At 41.9% G+C, this 23,252-nt stretch overlaps 1 protein-coding gene across 1 annotated transcript in view; it reads left to right on the top strand.

Annotated features, from left to right (window-relative positions):
- TMTC2 (transmembrane O-mannosyltransferase targeting cadherins 2) overlaps positions 1 to 23,252 on the top strand; it is a 585,628-nt gene that overhangs the window by 283,470 nt on the left and 278,906 nt on the right. The window contains exon 4 of the mRNA XM_069228756.1: positions 20,093 to 20,207. Within this exon, the coding sequence (XP_069084857.1) occupies positions 20,093 to 20,207 (115 nt within the window). The remainder of the gene's footprint in view (positions 1 to 20,092; positions 20,208 to 23,252) is intronic.

The following is a 23,252-nucleotide window of genomic DNA, read 5'->3' as shown; positions in this document are numbered from 1 at the left end:
TGAAGAATAACGGAATTTAGAAAAAGATTAAATGGTGAGGGTAAGGGTAAACCCGGGAAAATATCTAATCATGTTGAAAGGATGTAACAAAATATACATAAAAACTGTAAACATTATAACAAGCTAAGTATGATCAACTATAAACGTGCAGTTTTAACATCTGAAGATATCAGTATAAAGCGTAGAAACACAATTGTTCAGGGTGTTTTTATTTTTTTTACTTCAGCTGTTAAAGTAATAATTTTACTAAAGGGTGTGGAGATAAGGGAAAGATAATTAGTCAGTTGAAGCCATAAGAAATCTCTCTTTATAGCCAGTGAAACAGGAGAAACATAGTGTCCAATCTGTGATGGAAACAAACAGCATTCCACCATGCTCAAAGTTAAACAACTGGCTTGTTTCCAGTTTGAAGGTATTAAATGCAGTGCAACTGCTAACATTAGATCTATCAGTTTATACTTCAAAGTTACATCAAGGCTGTGTGAGGCCAAACAACCAAGAAAAATGTTTGTGAGGGGAAAAAGGAATATTGATTTAAAAAATCTTGTTAATTTGTTGCCAGACTGATCTCCAGAATAGGGAAATGGGAGGACATTCAAATAACATGTGTTTTAGGTCTTCGTATGAGTGTGAACAAGACCAACACGATGGGCTGCTACCTGTGGAGAAGGAATTAAGTAATGTAGGAGTGAATAACAGTCTGTGGTAGACAAAATAAAGTGTTTGTGTAGTGTTAGAAGCTTGTGCAGTTTTATGGATTTTAAGCCATAATTTGTCCCATAATGTGGTTGGCCAACATTCCGCTAAATCCTTTTCCCATGCCAGTTCAGTTTTAGACTTGATTCTAATGAGGTCCAAATGCAGAGACTTCTAAGTAGCAGATGCCGAGGGACTAGAGCTCAATAAAGAAAAAAGGTAAGTCGACCAAGAAGGAGGAGAAGGTACAGATAACCAAGTGGAAATGTACTGAGCAGTGGAGTTGTGTAAATGTTTATACTGTGGTTCACATTTTGAGGGTAGAGAGTATGTCTTATGAAGATCTGTAAAAGATATTGCCTGATTATGAGTAAAAAGTTGTGATAACCAATGTAACTCTCTGGAGTGCCATGATTTCCAGTGTATAGATCAATTGTTGACTCTTATTAGTTTATTATGCCAAATAGTTTGATGTAAAAAGTTGGCACTTGAGGGACAGGCTGAGGGCAGTAGAGGTGGTAGGAGTTTGCGACCGTGAAAAACAACTGGTGTATGGAATAGAGCTAAATTGGCAGTAAAAGCAAGAGATTCTTTAAAATCGAAAGGAGAATTAAGAGATTTCTCGAGTTCTAACCATACCGGAGGGTGTATGGGCAAGTCAGAGGAGAGCCACCAAGCAGTTTGTTTTAAAGAAAAGGCGTGATGATATTTTTTGAAGTCAGGAAATCTAAGACCTCCATTTGACTTCTTTTTTTTTTCTTTTTTTTTTTAAAGAGACAATGCAATATGGGGGGTTTGCCTTTCCATAGAAATTTGGAAAGTAATGAGTATTTTTTTAAAATAGAGGAATAGGGACTGGAAACATCGCAATTGTATGTAATACCCTGGGGAAAAGCATAATTTTAATAGAGTCAAGTCTACCCCACCAGGAGAGAAAAAGTGGTTGCCAATGAGTGATGTTGTCATTTAATGTTTTCAAGATGCTTTCAAAATTGAATTTTATAGTGTCATTAATAGTTTGTGAAAACCCTAATGCTAGATATTTTATTTTAAAGGGCTGCAAAGTAAATCCAGTGGAAATAAAAAGTTGCTTATGACACAAATTATTTAAAAGTAATATCTCACATTTATCAGAATTCAGTTTATAACCAGAAAGATGCGAGAAGGTATTAACCTGATGGAAAAAGGAAGGCAGAGAGATAATGGGATTAATTTGTTGAGATCCTAATTAAAAACCTGAGATATGAGTATCTTGTTGAATTTTAGTGAAAAAAGGTTCAAGTGCTATGATAAACAATAGAGGAGATAATGGGAAGCCTTGACACACCCCTCTAAATAAGGGTAAATAATCTCAGAGCGAACCATTACCAAAATGGTAGCTTTAGGGCCTGAATATAATAAGGATATCAAGCCAATCCAACTTAACGCTTGAAACGTGAAGCTCCATTCCATCCTATCAAATGCTTTCTCAGCATCTAAGGCAATAGCTGCAATAGGGTGATTTAACTTAGAAGCCTTGGCTAGGATAGTAAAAAAAAGATCAAGTAAGATTGGATCTATTGGTAGAGCCAAGATCTTTGCGAATATTTTAAAATCTGCATTAACTAGAGGAATGGGCCAGTCTTTTTTTCGAAGTACTGGATCCTTATTATCTTTTGGGATTAAACAAATCATAGCCTCCTGAAAGGTACCATGGGAGGAGCCGGTTTTGGCAAAAGAACTAAATAATTACTGAAGTTTAGGTAAGAGATTTCGTAAAGTAACTATAAAATTCAATGGTGAACCCGTCAGGACCAGGGGCTTTCCCTCTGCGAAGAACAGAGATTGCGTGAGATAATTCTAAGTGTGTGATATCTGAACCAAGTGAGTCTAAATCAATACGTTGTGAAGAGGGAGAAGCAATGGATTGAAAGTATGTTGATAAATCTGGTTGGGATGCGTGAGTATCAGAAGAATATAAATTGGTGTAAAAGTTAACAAATTCCTGCATTATATCTTTATCAATAATATTTCCAGTTGTATTTTGTAGGGATTCTATTTTAGTCCTTTCTCTCCTGATATTTAGATAATCAGCAAGTAACTTTCCCATTTTGTTTTGGCCCCCATAATATCTTGCACTACTTCTTAAGAGATACAAGGAAGCCGCGTTCGTAGTCAATCTATTAAATGTAGATTTGACTTCAATAAGAGAACCTAATGATGCATCTCTGTTAGAAGGATAATAATCATATTCAAGTTTTTTTAATTTTTTTAAGTAATTGCATAGTTTGGGATTCTATAAGTTTTTCCTTGGTGGAAACAAATTTGATTATAAAACCTCTTGCTGCTGCTTTAAAATAGTCCCTAATAGAAACAAAAGAGGTGTCAAGTGTAGTGGTTAAAGTAAAGAATTCATTGGAAAAGGTTTCAAATTTAGAAGTGAATTTAGAATTTGAAAGGAGTGTGTTAAAACGCCATCTGCCTGCATGAGGTGTAAAAGGAACAAGGTCAATATCTGTATAAACTGGTGCATGATGTGAAATCAAAATTAAGCCTTTGTCTGATTGGAGAACATTTTGGGTATGAGATTTACTGAAGAAGAGGTCATCTATCCGAGATTGTGAGTGATGTGGTTGTGAATAAAAGGTATATTCAGAGGGGTCTGGATGACCTAATCTCCAAATATCAACTAAGGAGTTAAGGTGTATGCAAGATTTAAATTGAGAGTGCATCTTGGAATGAACAAACTTAACTGTTGAGCTCGGTCTAGTATAAGATCCAGAATTTGATTACAATCTCCACCAAATATAACATATTTCTCATCTCATAAATGTAATTTATCTGATATATTGGACCAAAATATATTGTCTACTGGACCATAAACATAAAAAAATAGGTATATTATTTATCAGGAGTTTAACAATGAGCCAGCGACCCTCAGAATCAGTTTCCTGATGAACTAATATGAGATGCAACTTTTTATGGCAAAGAATTATTACTCCGTTGTTCTTCCCCAGAGCATGAGATGTAAACACATTACCTACCCAACACTTTTTTAAGTTAATAACTTCTGTCTCAGAAAGATGCGACTCCTGAAAAAGTGCAACATCTGTTTTTAGTTTGGCTAAATGAGATAACAACCTTTGTCGCTTGATAGGATTACCTAGTTCTTTGATATTCCATGTAGTAATCCGGAATGTAACATAAAAACATTAGTAAGAACATATTTTATGTTTACAGTATCATAAAAATTTGCGAGAAAAGATAGAAAATGGGAAGAATTAAAAAGATGATTAAAAGGGAAAAGAGGAAAGAGCTGAGGGGAAGAAAATAAGAAAAGGTAAGAGATACGTTAGAAACATAAAGTAAAAAGTTGAAAAGGTCAAAGAGACAATACAAGTCAAATAAATGACGACTGAAAGACATACCTTTGAAAATACAGAACAGAAGGGGAGGGTAGCAACACCAAATGATGACAACGACAGCCAATCACGGTCCACAGAAATGGAAGGGCGGCCTCAACTTGGATGAAGATGTCACATGAAAGGTGACAAACAGGAAACGAGACAGGAGGACCTATACCTATAATTAAAGATAAGAGTATATTGAATTAAGATTATTGCAATGGGAGAAAAACAATAGAAACAATGAATAATCTTAAGAATAAATCCAAATGAAGTGACTTTTAAAGTGTCCATCTCCTCAGCCCTGTGCTGTTGTAAGAATTGTTTAAGTGCGTCCGAATCGCCGAAAGTGGTTGTTTTCTCTTTGTATGTCACCTTGAATAAACATGGATAAAGAAGTCTAAATCTGGCATTTATGGCTCTCAATTGAGGACATATGTCCCAAAATTTCTTGTGGTGATCATCTGTAGCTTTGGCAACATCTTGAGAGAAATACAGTGTGTGACCGTTCCAAATTATTAGTTTTTTTAGCCTTTACCACAGACAAGACTTGAAGTAAATCTGTGTATTGCAAACAGAAAATAATGACTCCTCGTGGTTTATTAGAGATTTTCGGACCCAGTCTCTGAGCCCTATGGATATTAAAGGAATTGGTTGATGACAAATCCAGTAGTTTTGGAAGAACGGTTTGAAATAGGTAGTCAGATTTGAGCCCTCTGTGTTTTCATATAAGCTTAGATTGTTCCTTCAATTTCTATTTTATTTTCAAGATCCTCAGTATGCTTCTTAAGTAGTGAAATTTCAAATTCCAGGTTTGAAATATGTGAAGCTGCTTGTTGAAGATTTTCTGTTTACTGTTCCACCAGCAAAACTAGTGATTCCAAGGAAGACCATTTATCATCTAAGTTCTGCAAAGTTTTTGTGGTCTCCGCCATAAAGGGTTTCATCGCACAGATTTCTTCTAAAATCAAATCCATGGCAGTTGATGAGGACTTCCCTGGGGAAGGAGGATCTTTTTTAGGTCGTTTGTTTGAACCTATTGGTAATTTGTTTGAAGAGGTCATTTTCGGAATGGTTCCTGAGAGGGGCTCAGATTTCGACGAGGCCGTGTCATTCATGTAGTCACAGTTAGAGTCTAAATCTGACTGAGGAATAACTTGAGGAGTGTTAGAAAGCTTAAGACTCCTCATTTTTTGTGACTGAGTTCAGTAAAGTAGTTAATGTGAAATCAGCCGCATCTTAACAGTTACTGACTAAATAAGAAACAATACCTCCAAGAGTAAGGAAAAAATAAATAAAATAATCCTTTTCTTATTCGCATACAAATATAGAAAAACAGATAAAGTGGATTTGCCGCAATTATAAAGCAGAAAGTAAATCAAGCTGAAGCAGTTCTTAGGAGAAAATACGTTTGTCAGCATTTAATATGGCGGACGTGTCTCCATTCTTGAAGAAAAACCCCCAGGGCCAGCCACACAAGCTAATATAAATAAATAAAAAGATGCTCCTGCGACTCACCGATACATCCGGAAGAGACACTTGTTCGTCTCCTCTGTGAAAGAAATGTCCAGCAGCCTTTGTGGAATGCGAGGGCCTCCTTCGTACCCAGAGCCTCGACATTACACTGCCTTCTCGGTTGGTGCCATAACCACGCCCGAGAGTACCTTTTTAGGTGGGCATAGCAGCGCGCAAACGCTGCTTTTTTGACGTGTTGGTATCTATGTGGGCTTTCAACCACACCCACCTCTCGCCCATCACTTTCACTCGTTCATGGGCTTGCCTTTCAAAAATCCCTTGACATTGGTAAATGCTTTACGTTTGTCCCTCCTTGGGGCAGTTTTGTTACCGCCTTGGCCATTGCCCCTGTTACATGAGTAATTGCACGTTTGCCTATACGTTTGCATGCAAACAAACTTCTTTGTCCTTTTGTGTCTCTTCTTGGTGCTCATGGCAGCTGTGGCACCTTGAATCAGCTTGTTTATGTCAACTGTTCTACTTTTCATTTTTAATTTATGTGGCAAGAAAAGTCTAGTTAGGAATTTAGAACTCTAATAGCTCTAACTCGAGCAAACGCAATACCCATTGTATTGCAAATGCTTGTTTGGACTTTTGGAATCAAGAGTGCGATTCTGTGATTGGGTGACTAGGAGTGTCTCGGCATCACAACCCTTTTAACTAAATGAAATAGATTTCCTGAGTTTTGGAGTGAGGGGCAGTTGAAGACAAGCTTTAGAGTTCAAAGGTTCTGCATGTCTACTTCCGCTAGCCCCCCTCTTGCGTATGTTTTCACAGATGTTGTGGTGCATCATCCTCATTTATGCCGTGGAGCAGCGGCCTATCCAGGTCCTCTGTTCAGCATTCCAGCTCCTTAGTTGTAAAATATGGAGACTGACAAATGTTCTATTTCCTCTTATAGGTTAATCACCACACTTAAATATATGTTTTATTGGGTTTTGAAGTAACAGCCTTATTGTATGCACATATGTCACCTGGTATGATTATCCACATACAGTCCGAGGTTGTGGCTTCAATAAATGAAATGTCTGTTTTAATAATACTTCCTTTTTGGTGTTAACGTTGTACAAATGATAACTTGTTTACTATGATGGAAGTATTTGCCTTTGTAGTATTCTTTCTCGATCACTGTGTGCGGTTATCATTGTCCTATATCCATGGTCACTCCCAATTTATAGATCTAATTCTATAGCATGTCCAGGTTTTTAATTTTGCAGATGTGGTGACCCTACACACTAAAATAGTAAAGTTCAGAAAAACACCACAGAAGGTACGTTTGTAAATAAGGGTTACTGTACTTCTTTACATCGTCTTGCCTGGCAAGTTGTGAGATGTACCTAATGCAACTGAGTCACTTTCTATCCATCCCTAAGCCATCTCTTCTCTTGCTAGTCTTTGACTGTCTTTTCGTTCTGCCACACTCTACTGTCATAAAACTTTCTCTCTTCTCTTTTTCCCCTTGCCCAGTTCCATTAAACAGGTCCACGATAATGGTCCCTTTCTCTGGTGTGACAAATCAAAATGTAGTAAACCATACCCTGAAACATCTCCTTTTCTAAGTCCAGTATATTGTTCTGACTACCTACTGCAAGTGCAAAGTAGACAGCAGTGTAGAGTGCAATTGATGGGGACATTCGTGTGTTGCTAGTTTGGGAACCACTAAGGAAACAAGTCCTCTCTAGAGGATGCAGGTCATGATAAACTAATTGTGTAAATAAAATTAAAAAATGTGTATTCATTTGTTGACAGGGAAACAAATATAGAAACTTCGCCAATGAAAGTATAGTCCAATTATTTCATCTGTTGTGATTAATTACAGTTTAGCAGTGAATATTTCCATCCAGTTTCCAGTTACATTCTACTAACTCCTAAATACCCAGCTTTGAAACCAATTAGATACCTAGAAGTGCTTAAGATTTTCTTAAATAACATACATGTTACAGAAAATTACCCTTCAACAGAGTAAAACTCCTGCCACTCTGTTTCTGCTTTACAACTCATTCTGAAACACTCGGGACTTAGCAACATAAAAAAGTTTGCTCCTTTGACTAAAGAGACCGTCTATCTGTGACACATGTCTCAAAGGGGCAGTCTTAGGATCCGTGGGATTAAACTGTTCCTTAAAATATTTTTCCAGGCATGACCATGATGTTTGGAACTAATCCCCAGTTTCCCCAGTTGAACACCAAAAGCACTGAGGACTAACACCATTGGTTACTTTGTGAAGAGGCCAGCATTCAGCTTAAAGCACACCTTTCGCAGCACTGATTGTGCACCTTGATGTTTGTGTAAAACAATAATAGCGTTACAATCTGTAGAACACAAAGTATTTTACTTTAAGAAGTAATAAGAACAATATTGATACAATAATTTTATTGGCTTCCCATGCTAGGCTCAGTTGTTAGGAACATTTTGCATAGTATCTGCTAAATGTGTTTAGTTTTTTTTTTTTTAAACATCTCTGCATTTCCTAAAGCAGCCTTGTGATCCATTTGTGTTTCACTGTTAATATGTATCAAAATGATATACGGGCCCGAAAATATTGCCACAAAACGTTTCAGATAGTTTTCTTTATCTTTCCAAATCCATTCAACCGTGTTGCCTAGTTTAGTCCTGCAATACTGTATAATTCCACTGACGTTGTATATGTGCAACTACCCATGCTAGTTATAAACATGGTTCAAGTGTCCCTCATTTGGTTGCAATATTATTGCAGATTTTTTTTTTTTACAGGTGTTTAGTAGTAAACCATCTTCCGAATGTTCTTGTTACAACTGCCTCCAATCTCAATATATTTACTCAAGCATTCCTTCAGTATATTGAATTGCGCTGGCACAAATAACGCCACATTTAAACTCATCTGCCTGGCAATTAATGTCTAGCATACCTATTTTTTTTAGTTTTGTACCTACACCAAGCCTCCTTAAGTGTTTCACTGTGAGAGAAGGTGGTTACAGTTTGATCTCAAACCTGTTGTTGAGAGACATTTCCAGGGTCTCAGACCCAGTACTTCCAAGGTACCTCACAACTTGGCACTGCAGAAAACACCCAGCCATCCTCTTTACCAAGAAAGCATATTCCATTGCTCGTATTCTACTGTTAGACTTGGTTTATGTTTAGATCAAGCTTTTAAATTTAAAGGGTTATGGTACGACCATAGTTGTCTAATACGGTACTAAGCATTGCATTGCACAGTCTGACACAAGGTAGTTCTGTCTTACGTAAAAGCAGGCTCTGCTTTACTTGCAATAACACAAACACATACGCAGCCCTCATAAATATTCACCAAACTTCTAAAAAATCTTTATATAATGTTATTCATTTAATAAAACATACATCCCATCTTTCAGATAGAAACAAAGATGACATCCAACACATACAGCCCCTGTACATTCCATACCAACGTATTTGTCTACATATACCTGATTTTAGTTTTTCAACATCATCAACATCATAATTTGTTGAATACAGAGTCCATATATATGTAAACAAATGCATTTGTATAGTAGCGGTGCTTTGTGTGTGTAAGACCTGGTTTCCTAGGCCCCGGGCACTCGGGGACTACCCCACTCCAATAGCCTCATCTGGAGTGTTCCCCACTGGTGTCCTGGGGCCTCAGTAATAGTGGACCCAAAACTGGATAGCCACGTACTCCTCTCCAGCACTTGACTCTTCTCAGGGAAGCTAGACAAATCAGTCCAAGGCTTACTCAAGGAGGTGAAGTGGGTTTAGACATTCAGAATACAGGGTACACTGTACTACCAGATAATAAGATTAATGTCCAGTCAGTTCTCTACTTTTTTTTAAAGAAAAGTACTTTAATACACATAAGAGAAATATACTGCACATAAAACTAGGATAAACAGTGAAATCAGACATCTCTACAACCCTCTTGCCCAGAGTTCTGACCCCAAACAGTATTATAGCTCCTAGACGCTAAGCACTACACAAACACAAACACAGTTAGCATGTAGGCACACAATTAGCAATGCATGTTACACACCATGTTGCATAGGGTTGCTCTCATTCGCTAGAGCTACGATACCAATCCTTGTATGGCAGTGGTGTAGTTTCAGCATATGATGTGAAGTCAAACATTCCAGATTAACCCCAGAACCCACCACCCAAAGAATAGAAGTGCCCTCCAGTTGTTAGCAAGGACACCACTCTGATGGCATCAGGGATCTGATCATAGGTGCCTGATGTCTCGGCACAGTTTACTGGAGTCCGACTAGACCAGTAGCCACTGGCTAGCTGACGGAGAGTATTAGCTTGCCAGAGTGCCAGTACACCAGGTACCCCCATGTATCACAAAGAGAAAGGTAGAGGGCCTGTGCCACAGGACACTCTTCCCAAGCTACAAATGGTAACTAAGTATCACAGGCTCCAAAAGCACAGGGAAGGGGTCTGGGCAAAGTTATCTCACCTTCAGGAATTGGTGGAATCAAGCTTCCCCATCTCCCTCTGTCTGTTGATGTGCTGCAGGCTACCTTATCTTGAGTAGCCGTTTGCAATTTCCTTGTCTTCCAAGCAGATGCTGCTTAACAAGCCTCAAAAACAGCTGGTCCCCTGCTTCTACATTCAGGCTGCTGACTGATCCTTTTGCTCTTTCACAGCTGGCAAATTCCTTCACAGCAGAAACCATCCCTCACAGAGGAAACTCAAGTTCAGACGTGATGAGCAAGCTTCCTTGCCTTTACACCATGGGCCCACAGTTGTCTTCTCTAGATGCTTGTTAGAACCAAAGACCAGTCTTGAACAGCCACTGACCACTCAAGCCAGACTTTTATCACCTCTGAGTGATAAGCTGATCCAATCAGATGACCTGCTACTTTTGAATCCTGAGTGCCCCTCCAACCTACCTGTGCCATGCTCTCTGCATGTTCAATGCATGTATAGGATGAGTTACTGGCCTTCAGGACAGGCTCTGGTATCAACCTGGGCTATTCCACAGAGAGGAATTTTAATTAACTCTAGACCAGGAGACACTGACCATCACCAAAAAGAAAAGGGAGGGGTCCCTCCTAGCATTTACTGTACCAGGTAGATAAAGGCTATAGGACCAGAGGCAAAGAAGACTACACAAACTTGATCAGGAGGGTGGCTAGTAGCTCTCCCCCACTCCACCAAGGGTACAAGGAAACAGGCATCCCTGACTATAGATGTATTGCTGCCACCACTGTCAGTCTACCACCGCCTTGTTAGAGAGGGCAGTAGCCACTCTCTGTGAAATAGGGGTGTATTATGCATTCCCCCTCAACCTCGGAGCTAAGCTCTAGGGTTTCAGTCCATGTAAACATGGAGATCCTCAGTGGACATACATGTTTGTCATGTTCACCAAGGTAGGGATCCAGAAACAATACAGTAACGTTTAAGTGACTTGCCTGTAGATCACCCTAAGGCAGGGTAATCACGCTCTCCAGAGACACGCAGAAGAATCATAACAAGCGTTCATATGAAAGTTATTAAAAGAATGTAAGAACTTATAGGTGGACAGTTGTTCTCAACCTGATTTCACTGGTTTTTATCATAGGGCTGATGAGAAACTACTTTAGAATTATAAAACTCATACTATTAGTTAGATAGTTCTAAGTGACTAGAGTATACTTTTAATAAGGCAAGTGTGTTAATTCTGGCACACAAAATGAATTCACATATTCTTTATCCTGTGATGGCCTCAACATATTTCAGCCCTGCTGATGTGTACTAAGAATCCCATGCCTTCTTCAGGACCTGGGAACAAATACTTTACCGTCATAACACAGTTTAGAAGCTCTGGTGTATTATTAATGAGGGCTAATTATCAATAAATGCAAACAAAAACAAGCAGACCATTCTTGAGCCTGTAATTTTGCACTACTTCAAACGTTAAACTTTAAATATTTTTGTCTCCCAAAAGTTACATATTGTGTAGATATCCCATGAATCCCACTAATGTCATTAAAGTATTTTGACAATAAATCGCCTTAAATGCAACAGTGGTTACAAAGAACAATCATGGCTTATCAGGGATAACTGGTTGATGACTCTATTGCATTCATATTGTTTGAGCGTTTTTAGTACAACCAAACTTTGTTGCCAAAGCCTCTGAAGAAACAGGTTGAATACTTGTGACAATATAGCATTTACTTTGGTGCAGTCATCGTCGAAACTAATGCTTAGCAATGCAGTTGTGAACCTGTGCAGGAAAAGTAAACAGCTTACTATTATTAAGAATATTGGAGACCGTTTCACAAGGAAATGTATCTTAAGTAAATCAAAACAGTTAGAAAGCACAGCAGCATTTTAGAAACCAATTAGCCTAAGGCTAGTTAAATTTTAAAGCAGCAACTAATAAACCTTGTCAAGACAAACATACTTTTTAGCAGTGTGATTGTAACCATTTTGCCTGGGCTAGTTAAACATTGAGTACTATGTGCAAACCTGCTTCACCATTATATGCATTCTGGGAGGGTCTTATGCTGTAAAACAGTGGTTCCCAACCTTTTGACTTCTGTGGACCCCTGCTATATCATTACTGAAACCCGGGGACCTCCACTGAATCATTATTGGAATCCGGGCACCCCCATTAAGTCATTACTGAAAGCTGGGGACCTAATCTCTTAATATTATTTAATTTTCTAAGCAATCACGGACCCCCTGAGGAGGCTTCGCGGACCCCCAGGGGTCCCCGGACCACAGGTTGGGAACACTGCTGTAAAACATGAAATATAGCATGGTGGAATTAAATGTTGACTTGTAAGACTGGAAATTGCCTACCGCAGGGCTATGTATTCATGGTACGATGGTACATTGAAACAATCTGCCATCTGCGCTGTACTGCACTGCAAACTAAATGTATGTTGTGTTATGTGCCAGTATTCCAGTAAACTCAAATGCACCCTTCCTGGATGTGGCACAGATCAGTGTGTGGGGTGCAAAACCCACCTCCCAGCCCCTGATGTGTGTTAGGCTTGGAGATAACTTTCGGTTTACTGGTAATAGAAGAGAACTAGGCAGTACAAAGTTTTCACGTGGTAGGTAGCTCCACCGATAATCAGGAGAGCAATAGAGTAAGAGTAGTCCACAGTCGGAAGACAATGGCTTGATTGGGGACAGGGTTTGTAGTGAAGGCTAATAGTTGTAACAAGATGCCAAATAAGGCAGGTTTCATTGACAAAATAAATTATACCGGGACTTAATGGATATTTAAAATGTAAAACATTCAGCCTCCTACTGGACTACATTACGTTCAACAATATCTTTATTATTTTCCAAAGGACAAACATTTTTGTAAAGTCAGTCTTTGGGTGATTATACATTTTAGACTTGTAACATTGAGTTAGACTTAATCAAAGGAAAGTTTCATCCTATGTAAATTCAATCAGTGTGTTAAATCGTTATACTCTTTGGAGGGGAGTTTCAGGATACAAGTTCTGTATGTGCATGATGGCTAATGGCCCATTTGCTGCGGTGTTAAGAAGTTGGAGACCCAGACTGACATTTCACGCTGTCCCCAGCACAGTGAAGTGTCTTTGACCAAGGTTTGTTGGAGTGCATTTTAACAGAAGCATCTTTGTGTACGTAGCCAACAAACTATCAACTAGCTGTGTACTCTTAACTGTTTACAAAGCAGATACAACTCTTTAATTATCAACATTCCTAGACACCAATCTACCTTTTCCAGTTTGAGTCCACAGCTTGGATCTCTCATAACTTCCACACCCTGGGGGCAGGTGATTTGTGTGTCCTACAGATTTAAATAATTTATGAATTCACAATAGGATTTTTCTTTCCAGGACTGAGTTTGCCTGAAGGCACGGCTGCGGTTTTGTCAATGTATCTGATATTATTATTATTCACAATAAGTAGGAGACCTGGGCACATTTTGAGCCTTTCATAAAAGAATGTAAGATTTTTTTTTTTTTTTTTTTTGTCTTACAGTTAGGGCCATCATTTCCTCTTCGTTGTTGATCCCACATATGTAACTGTGAAACAATAATTGATTTCTAACGTAAAAAAATATTAGTATTATATCTGTTGGCTCTTGGCTGTGCTCTTTGATGGTACTAAAAATCAGATATTTTTACAAAGATTTCACAAATATGGTAGTGTGAAACATCTATCATGCTTTCCACAATTAGGGTGGCCAACTGTGGTAGGGTGCAATTGTATTGTAAAAGGCAAAAATTACTTTACAATCAGTAGAACATAATCATACAGGTACACAGTGGCTGAATTGAAAGGGATGCCTTTTCTAGTGAAACCATGGGGCGTCTGAAAGAAACCTTCTACATGAATCAGCATCTGTGTACAGCACTGCATCCTTAAAATCAAGCAATGCCAAGCAGCGCCTGAATACCCTCCTTGGTGGGGCAGGCGCTATACGAATACACCGAACGTACTGATAAACCCATACATTAGATGTTCTTGAGACTTGCAGGGCAGACAGCTTACGGATGGGAGCACAGTTAAATCTTGCCTTTCTGTTAGTGATCAAGGCAGATTCAAGAAAGATTATTAATGTGCTACCCTACAAATCCAGGAGTTTTCAGGGTATCTGTACTAGTTCATAGCATAATGTTCTCAAGCTGCAAAGAACCAGCAGGGATGCTCAAAGCTGTGTTACATCTCATACAAGATGATTTGCATCAAAATGCTCTGATAGGAAGAGACTATATGTAGACATTTATGCATATCAAGTGGCATAATGAAACAAGATCCAGTGTATCAGGAGACTTTGCATGCTGGATGGGGATAATGGCAGAGCAAGAACTGCATCTCTCATCAAGGGGAGAGCCAATGTATGAGGAGACTAAATAGGTCAGGTGGCTTTTTTCAGTCCCTCGCACACTACATGAGACACTCCAACTGATCTGCTGATGGTTAGGGTTCCCATTCATGGTCATAATTTCATCACATTATGATAACTATCTTCCACTAATATTCTGCATTTGTCTAGAACATCAAGCACAGACTGGTAGTCGACATAATAACAAAGTGGCTGGTATAGTTAATCGTATGCTTTTTCTCTCTTTTGCTTCACTCCCTGGGTCTTGGGCATGGAATTGCAAGCACTTACAGAGCTGTACTTCTTGTGCTATGGTATCAGCCATGCAGGGCTTGGTTCCCAGCAATGAGGCAAATTACCACTGTGACATAGAAAGTACCAATACCACCTTTGCTTCTTCTATTATCCACACGGATGTAGTTTCATCCTTCAGTTAAACTTATAGTGAGGAGGTTGAACAGGAGTGTCAACAGAGACTGGCCTTCTCTAAGGATAATGGTATACTCCTTCTGTCCACTCATGCCTCCACTTTATAATAATATGAGAAGCACTTGGATTTTTTAGCAACCGGAAATAACAGGCTGTCTCCACTGACATCTGTTTTCCATGATGTTGTATGGCTACTTCAGGATGGGTTTTTTCGTCACTTTGTCTTTGCCCATATTGAGGTTTCAGTGTGCATCTGCTAAAGCCTTTAAGCACACATTTTGTAATTTTTGGAACAGACGAAGTTCTTGCAGCCAGACACCTCACAAAATTCCTTATGGCCTATTTGATAGTGAAACGTTTATCATGACTCTCAGGCCCTTGAGACACTTGACTTGGTGGACACCATATTCCTCACCAGAAATGCAGGCTTTCTAGAGGCAGTCACATCTGCATGGAGCTTCATTTTGTAGATATCCATTTTGTATTGTTTTCCTGGAAGCCATTACTCTCAAGTTTGGACAATTTGCCTTCCATAAATCCCAAGATGTATTTTTCCCAGCCTTGTTCATGGAGCCATCGTATTTAGAAGCTGAGCATCTACATATGCTGGATGTCCTTAGGGCAGTTTCCATATGCTTGGAGAGCTCAGCCTACTTCAGGCTGTATGGCAATTTCTTTAGTTGTTTTTAGATTTGTGAACAGGATCAGCAGGCATCCACAGTGTTGAGGCATTATTGGACTAGCATATGCTGTAGTTTAGGGTCTGCTTTCACATATTCAGGGCAGGTGTGTAAGCGAAACTGCAGCTACTTTGTTAGATGGACAAATGGCATTTCGAGACATCTAATAGACTGCAGCGTGAGCCTCTGCTAATACCCGTTGCTAGACAGCACAAACTGAACATGCCCAATTCTGGAGCTATGAGCTTTAATGTCTTCTCTTGGTTGACAAGAAGTGCTATATATCTTTTTTTTTAATGGTAATAAAATTGAGGGTGCCACAGTAGCTTCTTTACATAGTGGTTTTTAGGATGGAACTTGAGTTGGTCCGAAGCTTTATTTTTATTAGACATTCATTGTATGCACACACTAGCACCAGTTCTAGGAACATTGTATCAATGCTTTAGTTGCTTTAGTTATGTGATGGCCACCAGTCATTGGGAACCTCCAACTTGGTTTGCATGTTTGTTCGACCCCTTATTGTTATGAATATTTTAGATTATTTTTGTGGTATAATTTGAGGCACCTTTATGGTGCTGGTGCACTTGCAAAGTTTTTTTTCCTTTTGTGGGTGTTCTTCCTTAGAAGGTAGGAATCACTCCCTAACCTAAGGGGAGCACGAAAAGTCAGGCTACGTATGCTGAAGATTAGGGTTAGCAGCCACAGTATTTCCCTTCTGGAATGTAAGTCAATCAGTCAATCAATCATTCATTTGTAGAGCCCGCTACTCACCCGGAGGGTCTCAAGGTGCTGGGGGGGGGGGGAGATGCTACTGTTCGAACAGCCAGGTCTTGAGGTTGAGGCATTTCCTGAAGGTAAGCAGATCCCGGGTCTGTCGTAGGTGGATGGGGAGGGAGTTCCAGGTCTTGGCGGCAAGGTGGGAGAACGATCTGCCACCAGCTGTAGTCTGTAGTCCTGTGGATGCGAGGAACAGTGGTGAGGGTGAGGTTGGCAGAGCAGAGTTGACAGTTGGGGGTGTAGAGGGTGAGTCGTCTGTTGAGGTTAGCTGGGCCGGTGTTGTGGAGTGCTTTGTGGGTGTGGGTGAGGAGCTTGAAGGGGATCCTCTTGTGACGGGGAGCCAGTGTAGGTCTCTCAGGTGGGCTAAGATGTGGTTGTGTTGTGGGATGTTGAAGATGAGGCTTGCGGAGGCGTTCTGTATACTTTGCAGTCTTTTCTGGAATTTGGCCGTAGAGAGAGTTGCCGTAGTCCAGTCTGCTGCTGACGAGGGCCTGGGTGACCGTCTTTCTGGTTTCGGTGGGGATCCACCTGAAGATCTTGCGGAGCATGCAGAGGGTGTTGAAGCAGGATGATGAGACGGCGTTGACTTGCTGGGGCATGGTGAGCGATGAGTCCAGGATGAACACCAGGTTGCATGCGTGGTTGGTAGGAGTCTGTGCGGTTCCTAGGGTGGCCGCCCACCAGGAGTCATCCCTGGTGGAGGGGGTGGAGCCGAGGATGAAGATCTCAGTCTTGTCAGAGTTCAGTTTCAGGCAACTGCTCTCCATCCAGTCGGCAATGGCCTTCATTCTGTTGTGGAGGTTAGTTTTGGCGGTGGCGGGGTCCTTGGTGAGTAAGAGGATCAGCTGGGTGTCAGCGGCATAAGAGACGATGTTGAGGTTGTATGATTGGAAGATGTTGGCAAGCGGTGCCATGTAGATGTTGAAGAGGGTCGGGCTGAGGAAGGATCCCTGGGGAACGCTGCAGATGGTTTCGGTGGCTTCATATCAGAAGGAAGGGAGGCGGACTCTCAACTGTTGACAATCATTCGGAGTTGGGTGGCGATAGAGGTTGCTTTGTTGTAGACGTGGTGAGGGCAGGGGTCGGATGGTGAACCGGAGTGAATGGTGCTCATGGTTTTGATAGTATCATCGTCATTGATGTGGATCCAGGAGAGCAGGAGGTTGGAGTGGCTGGGGTCTGGTGATTGGAGTTTGTGGTGACAGCGGCTGTCGTGGGGATTGAGTTGTTAAAGCTGTCGTGGATGTCTGTGATCTTGCAGTGAAAGAAGGTGGAGAGGGAGTTGCAGAGGTCTTGCGAAGGTGGGGTGTTTTTTGAGCAGGACCTGGGGTTGGCGAGTTTCTTAACGATGTTGAAGAGCTCTTTGCTGTTGTGTGCATTGTTGTCGATGCATTCCTTGTAGGAGGATCTCTTGGTGGTCCAGATGAGCTGGTGGTGCCTGCGGATGGCGTTCTTGAGGGCAGTGTGGTTGGTCTCTGTTCGTGGCTCCACTTCTTCTCGACTTTTCAGCACTCCTGTTAGGAGGTCTGAAGGTCGGCGGTGAACCAGGTAGCCTTGGTGCTGGTGCGGTTGTTGGAGGGTTTCTTGATCGGGTCGAGGGTATTGGCGCAGTTGTCTATCCATTGTCGGAGGTTGTGGGTGGCTGTGTTGGGTGGCGGGGCTCGGGCGAGGGTGGAGATCAATTGGCCTTCAGTGACCTTGTTCCAGCTGCCGTGGGGAATCTGTTGTGGGTGGTAGTGCGTGGTGGGTTTCTTGAAGTTGAAGTGGATGCAGCGGTGGTCGGTCCAGTGTAGTGCGGTGGTGTGGCTGAAGGTGACGTGGCTGCTGGCGGAGAAGACTGGGTTGAGCGTGTGGCCGGCGGAGTGGGTGGGTGTCGTGATGAGTTGTTTGAGACCGAAGTTGGCGAGGGTGTCGAGCAGGGTGGTGGAGTTGCTGTCATTGGCGTTCTCGAGGTGAAAGTTCAGGTCGCCGAGGAGGATGTAGTCCGTAGAAGCTAGGGCGTGAGCGCTGATTACATTGGCAATGGAGACAATGAACTGCAGGTAGGGTCCGGGGGGTCTTTAGACGAGTGTTCCTCTGAGGGTGGTGTTGGCGTTGATGTGAATTTGGAAGTGTAAGTGTTCGGTGGCGTCGAGGGTGTCTTCGGTGTTGGTTGAGATTCTGATGGTTTTCTTGTGGACTATGGCGATCCCTCCTCCTGGTCTGTTGGTGCGGTCTCTGCGGGTGATCTTACAACTGTCCAGGATGGCTATGGCGATGTCGGGTTCCGAGGAGGGGTTCATCCAGGTTTCTGTTAGGAAGGCAACGTCCGGGGAGGATGAGATGAGTAGGTCCCAAAGTTCGATGGCGTGCTTGTGGACGGAGCGGGTGTTGAGGAGGATGCATCTGAGGTGGTTGCATCTGCTTCTGGCGGGAGGGGCGGCGGCTCGGTGGCTGGTGAACCTGCAGTTCTGGCATGAGGAGGGTCCGTGGGTGAGCTTCGGGGTGGCTTTGGAAGCAGGTGGCTGATCGGCCGGAGTTGAGGGCGTGGAGGGCGTTGGCACTGTAGCAGCGTGGGGTGGCGAGGGGATCGCCGGGGCCAAAGGGTCTGGCGCTGGGCACGCTCCAGGCGCAGATGGGCTTGCCTCTGCCATGCAGCGGCCACCATTAAGAAGGGGCGGTGGGAGGGAGGAGCATCTGGGATGCGGGAGTGGTGGGCGAATGAGGGCATGAGGGGGGTGGGGCCGCAGGGGACGCAGCGGTGGGACTGGAGAAGGGGAGAGGGAAACAGAGCACAAGGGTTCAGGAAGGGAGAAAACGGCTAAAAAAGGCTTTAAGAGAAAGGAGAAAAAGGCAGACAAAAGGAGACAAAGTGCAGTTAAAAATACAAAAATAAACAGACAGTCACAAGACAAACCCACAATACTTGTGGCAACCACTAGGCACCAGGGATGAGGCGCAGGTGGGAGCCTGCGGGTGGTGGAGGGCCTCGAACTCGCAGCAGCAGCGAGGGCGTGGTAAAGGGCACGGGCACAGTCAGGTGGAGCTGCGCAGCGTGGGGAGCCTCTCCTGACCAAAACAAGGTTCAAGTTAATTTTTACAATATGTATTAATGTACATAATTATAAGTGTTCAAACACACCAGATACGCATTTAAATAAGGGTCAATTTGTTCACCTGTTCCTGAAGTCTGTTTCTCACCATCAAGGCTAACTTGTTGCAAAAAATAAATACCAAGGACAATGCTAAGCCATGATGCTTTATGCCGTTACCTCCTCGCGTTTATGGTAACCTGATGTATTGTGCAGTTTCACCTTGCCTTGTTTTGCATTCTCCATCTTGTCCAGGTTGTGTATATTTGACCCACGAGTAGTAGTCAGACTTTCAAGCCTTTGGGTTAAGATCTTGGGAGTCGGGTGTCTATCTTGCGTGCTTGCCTGGGAGAGATGTTGAATTGACTTTTGCTCTGCTCACCCACCTCTCGTGAATGTTTGACGAACCATTAGCCTCAGTGTTCGTCTTTGTTCGTATTTCCTTTGCTAATAAATCTGTGATATTGGCATGAGTTTATTTTATGACTTCCATTGCTCTTTCAGTCTGTCAGCGACTAAGAAATCGGCGGTACTCATGTAGAGCACTTTAACAATGCTCTAATGGTTTTCACACTAAGCTCTGTAGCGATTGTAGGTTTAGTGATGCATTTTATGGCATCACGTCTGTATAGCAGTTTGCAGCTGTCTCGCTTGTGAAGTTGAGCTCTCACTCTCGGTGTTTCTTTGCTGTCCTGAAACGTCCGCATGTTAAGATGACGATTATTTATAATGAGTGCATATCAACGTAATTCTTTTTTGTCTTTTTGGCAGCATGGGGTAACCTTGGAAATGTTCTCAAAAGCCAGGGCAAGATTTCCGAAGCTGAAAGCGCCTATAGAAATGCCTTGTACTACCGCAGCAACATGGCCGACATGCTGTATAATCTGTAAGTATGCGCGGCTCGGCTGGAGCGGGCTCATGTATGAAATGTCTGGTGAATGGGCGCATTGAGTTGTCCACAGGAAGCGGAGTGTGTCATCGCTGTCGCCTTGTTTTCGTCTCTGCTTTTATCGTGTAATTCATCAGGCGTCCTAAACTGCAGAGCGGAACGTGGCTTTTAAGGTTACGCATCCGTCACCCGGTAGCCGTGTATCTCGGTTGTGCTTCAGTAGGATGAAGTGCGGCCATTGAACACATTAGCGGTATAGAAAATCGCAAATCATAAATACGTGCTAATTGGAGTGCCTGGAGCCCTGATAGCTCCGGACCCTGGTGCCACTGCACTCAGTGCACTAATACAGCGAAGTCGTGGCACAGTAGTCAGGCCTTCCACGGGGTGTGGAAGGCTAAGGTCATATGAGTTGATCTGAAATACTAGTATTGTTAGGGAAGAGTGGGAAAAAACCTTTCTTCAGACATTGCAGACATTTTTTTGGCATAGCAATAAAATGATAAAATGCTGCTAAACTATGCAGCAAGGCATAGTATGTTTAATCAGTTTTTTTGAATAAATATTTGCTGCATCATTAGGGCATTCTGGTTTTTGTCTTTTGTAAAACCAGACCTTTTTTTGACGGCACAGTTGTGCTGCTAGGCCTTTGTGTGTATGATGTAAGCCTGGCTGCTGGTATTTATCATCTAGTGATCTTTGCTCGTGTTGCATAAATAATGTCTGTATTTCTGTGTAATGTCAGTAAGTATATGATAGTGGAATAAACATAGCGAAAAAGCATAGTAAGCCACGGATAATGTTTGCAGTATTGGATGCAAATGCACTGTATGCAGGATTGCCTTAGTATTGTAGCTTGTCTGTCTGTCCCTGCAGATATCTGTATGAGGGTAAGCAATAACCATATGAATGGTAAGCGGAGCATGAAAGTAAGACTTTTGATTATGTGGATGTACCCTTGTGTATCCCGGTGCAGCCAAAATAAAGAGGTGCAACACATACTTAAGAAAAAAAACTTGTCTTTAATCAAATTCCCAGTGGATACAGTGATGGGTGTAAAACAACCCTTGAATGTATTATTACTTCCACCATACTTTACAGAGCATGATCGATCCGCTGCAGAGGACGCTTTTAAATAAAAATTAGGAATTGAACCATGGTATTTGCAGCACAATTTTCCCCAACAAATTGGCTAAGCGAGACACACGTTATAGGAGGTTCTGAAGTGAAATTCGTAAAATTATAGCGCATCAAGGTTTCCTCACGTTCCCAGAACCATTATTTAATTGTAGAATGACCTACTTATGTGTCTTTCTGAAGACTGTGGTTGTTCCCTCAAAGCTGTCTTTGGGGCTCAGGAATCCCTTTGTGCCAGTGGCCAGTTTGGCTCAGCATGGATCCACATTATTCAGTTTAGACCTGCCATGCCACAACCCACAATGATATGCAGCATAAAACGGCCACAACTCAGCGTCCTCTCTTTTCTGCCTTAGAATGTCCTTTGCCCTTGCATTTTTGTGTTTTTTTTCTTCTAGTTTAGCAGTCAAACCTCTGAATGTGTTTTTCTGCTTTTTAAGTAAATGAACTAAGCAGTTATCTAAAACCTGCAAAGTTACTAAAGGCTAGGATGAGTGCTGCCCCTGTGAATTATTTTTTAGAATGAATGCCCTACATGCCAACAATTCATATTCCCCTTAGATTTAGGTGGTGCATTGGCTTCGTCTCCAGAACAAACCACCTGAAGGGGAAATGCCATGTGCAGTACGAAACATCTTGTTAGTCTGTCCAAGAACAGGTTTATGGGGGTCTCCAGACCCTAGCCATCACTGAATTGTCCCCTAGGCAGCTACATTGGAAATCTTAAAGGTCAGGAAGCTGTGAAGCATCCACAACAGATTAGAGCATGCTCATGAGCCCGGTGCCCAGATGTCGGGACATGACTCTTCAATCACCATTACATCTATTGGCCTTTGAGGCAGGATGTCCTGATGGCTGACCTCTGTCGCTCTCCTGACACACCAGAATGTTTGAAAATTGTCTGGTGGAATCTAGTTGCAGTAGGTGCCAGCACGTAGTCTCCTCTGGAAAGGAGTAAGGTGAGACTGCTATCACAAGGCAGGATGGGCTAAAGATAAAGTAGGCTTCTCCTGCATGCATCCCTGGGTTCTCACATCTTCTCGGGCACACCATAGGTCGTGCGGCTTAGCGGACACTTTTTAATTCAAATATACACACTTTTGTCGTGCCCTCAGTAAGAGACACCTGACTATGTATATGCTTTGGGATATATGGTAAGTTTCAAAAACACCTTTCGATATTTGAATTTGTGTCTCTCTGGAATGCAGCACACAAATTATGAATTGCCACAAGGCATATTTACAATCTCCCGTTTTGAATTCAAAAACCTCTTCGTAGGATTCCTGGATAGAGAAGCTGCAGGGCAAAATTATTTTGTATGTTTTCATTTTGCAGTGCAACTAAATGCTAGAGAAAACTGACATCCATTTGATGATCAGCCTCCATTGTCTCCTTGCCCTTCCCACTGCAGAACCGATGGGCATTACTTCCTCATACCCACTGTTAAGCACAACAGTGGTATGGCAGATTGGCACTATCCGCACTTCATCCAGTGGCGCCCGTTCATTAAGGAGATAACTGCTTCTATGGAATTTTTCTTGTTAAGAAAAGGAGTAAAAAAATGCAGTGACAACTTTAGCATTTCTCTCCTTAGTAATAACTTTACTCTTGCCCACATACAGTTTCAACACTCAACTGTGAGTAGTGACACGTGCATTTGTCTTGTAACTGTTGCTCAGGATCTCCTGTTCCCTAAATGTAGGCTCCCGGCGGAAACTATAGAACTTGTGAAGGCAGAATAAGACAAGTTAGATGAAAACATTTGCTCTTTGGTCCATTGTTCGAGCCTCAAACACTTTTCTAGCCAAAACAGCTCTTCCTATGACTACACACTTCTGTGCTCTCCTGATTGACATTTGAGAATCCAGAGTTATGATCACTTTTTTTGAGAAAGATAGCCTTAAG

Source organism: Pleurodeles waltl, chromosome 4_1 (genome assembly GCF_031143425.1).
Source record: "Pleurodeles waltl isolate 20211129_DDA chromosome 4_1, aPleWal1.hap1.20221129, whole genome shotgun sequence".
NCBI lineage: Eukaryota > Metazoa > Chordata > Amphibia > Caudata > Salamandridae > Pleurodeles > Pleurodeles waltl.
The sequence above is the reverse complement of the archived record's forward strand: the minus strand, read 5'-3'. Positions and strand labels throughout refer to the sequence as shown.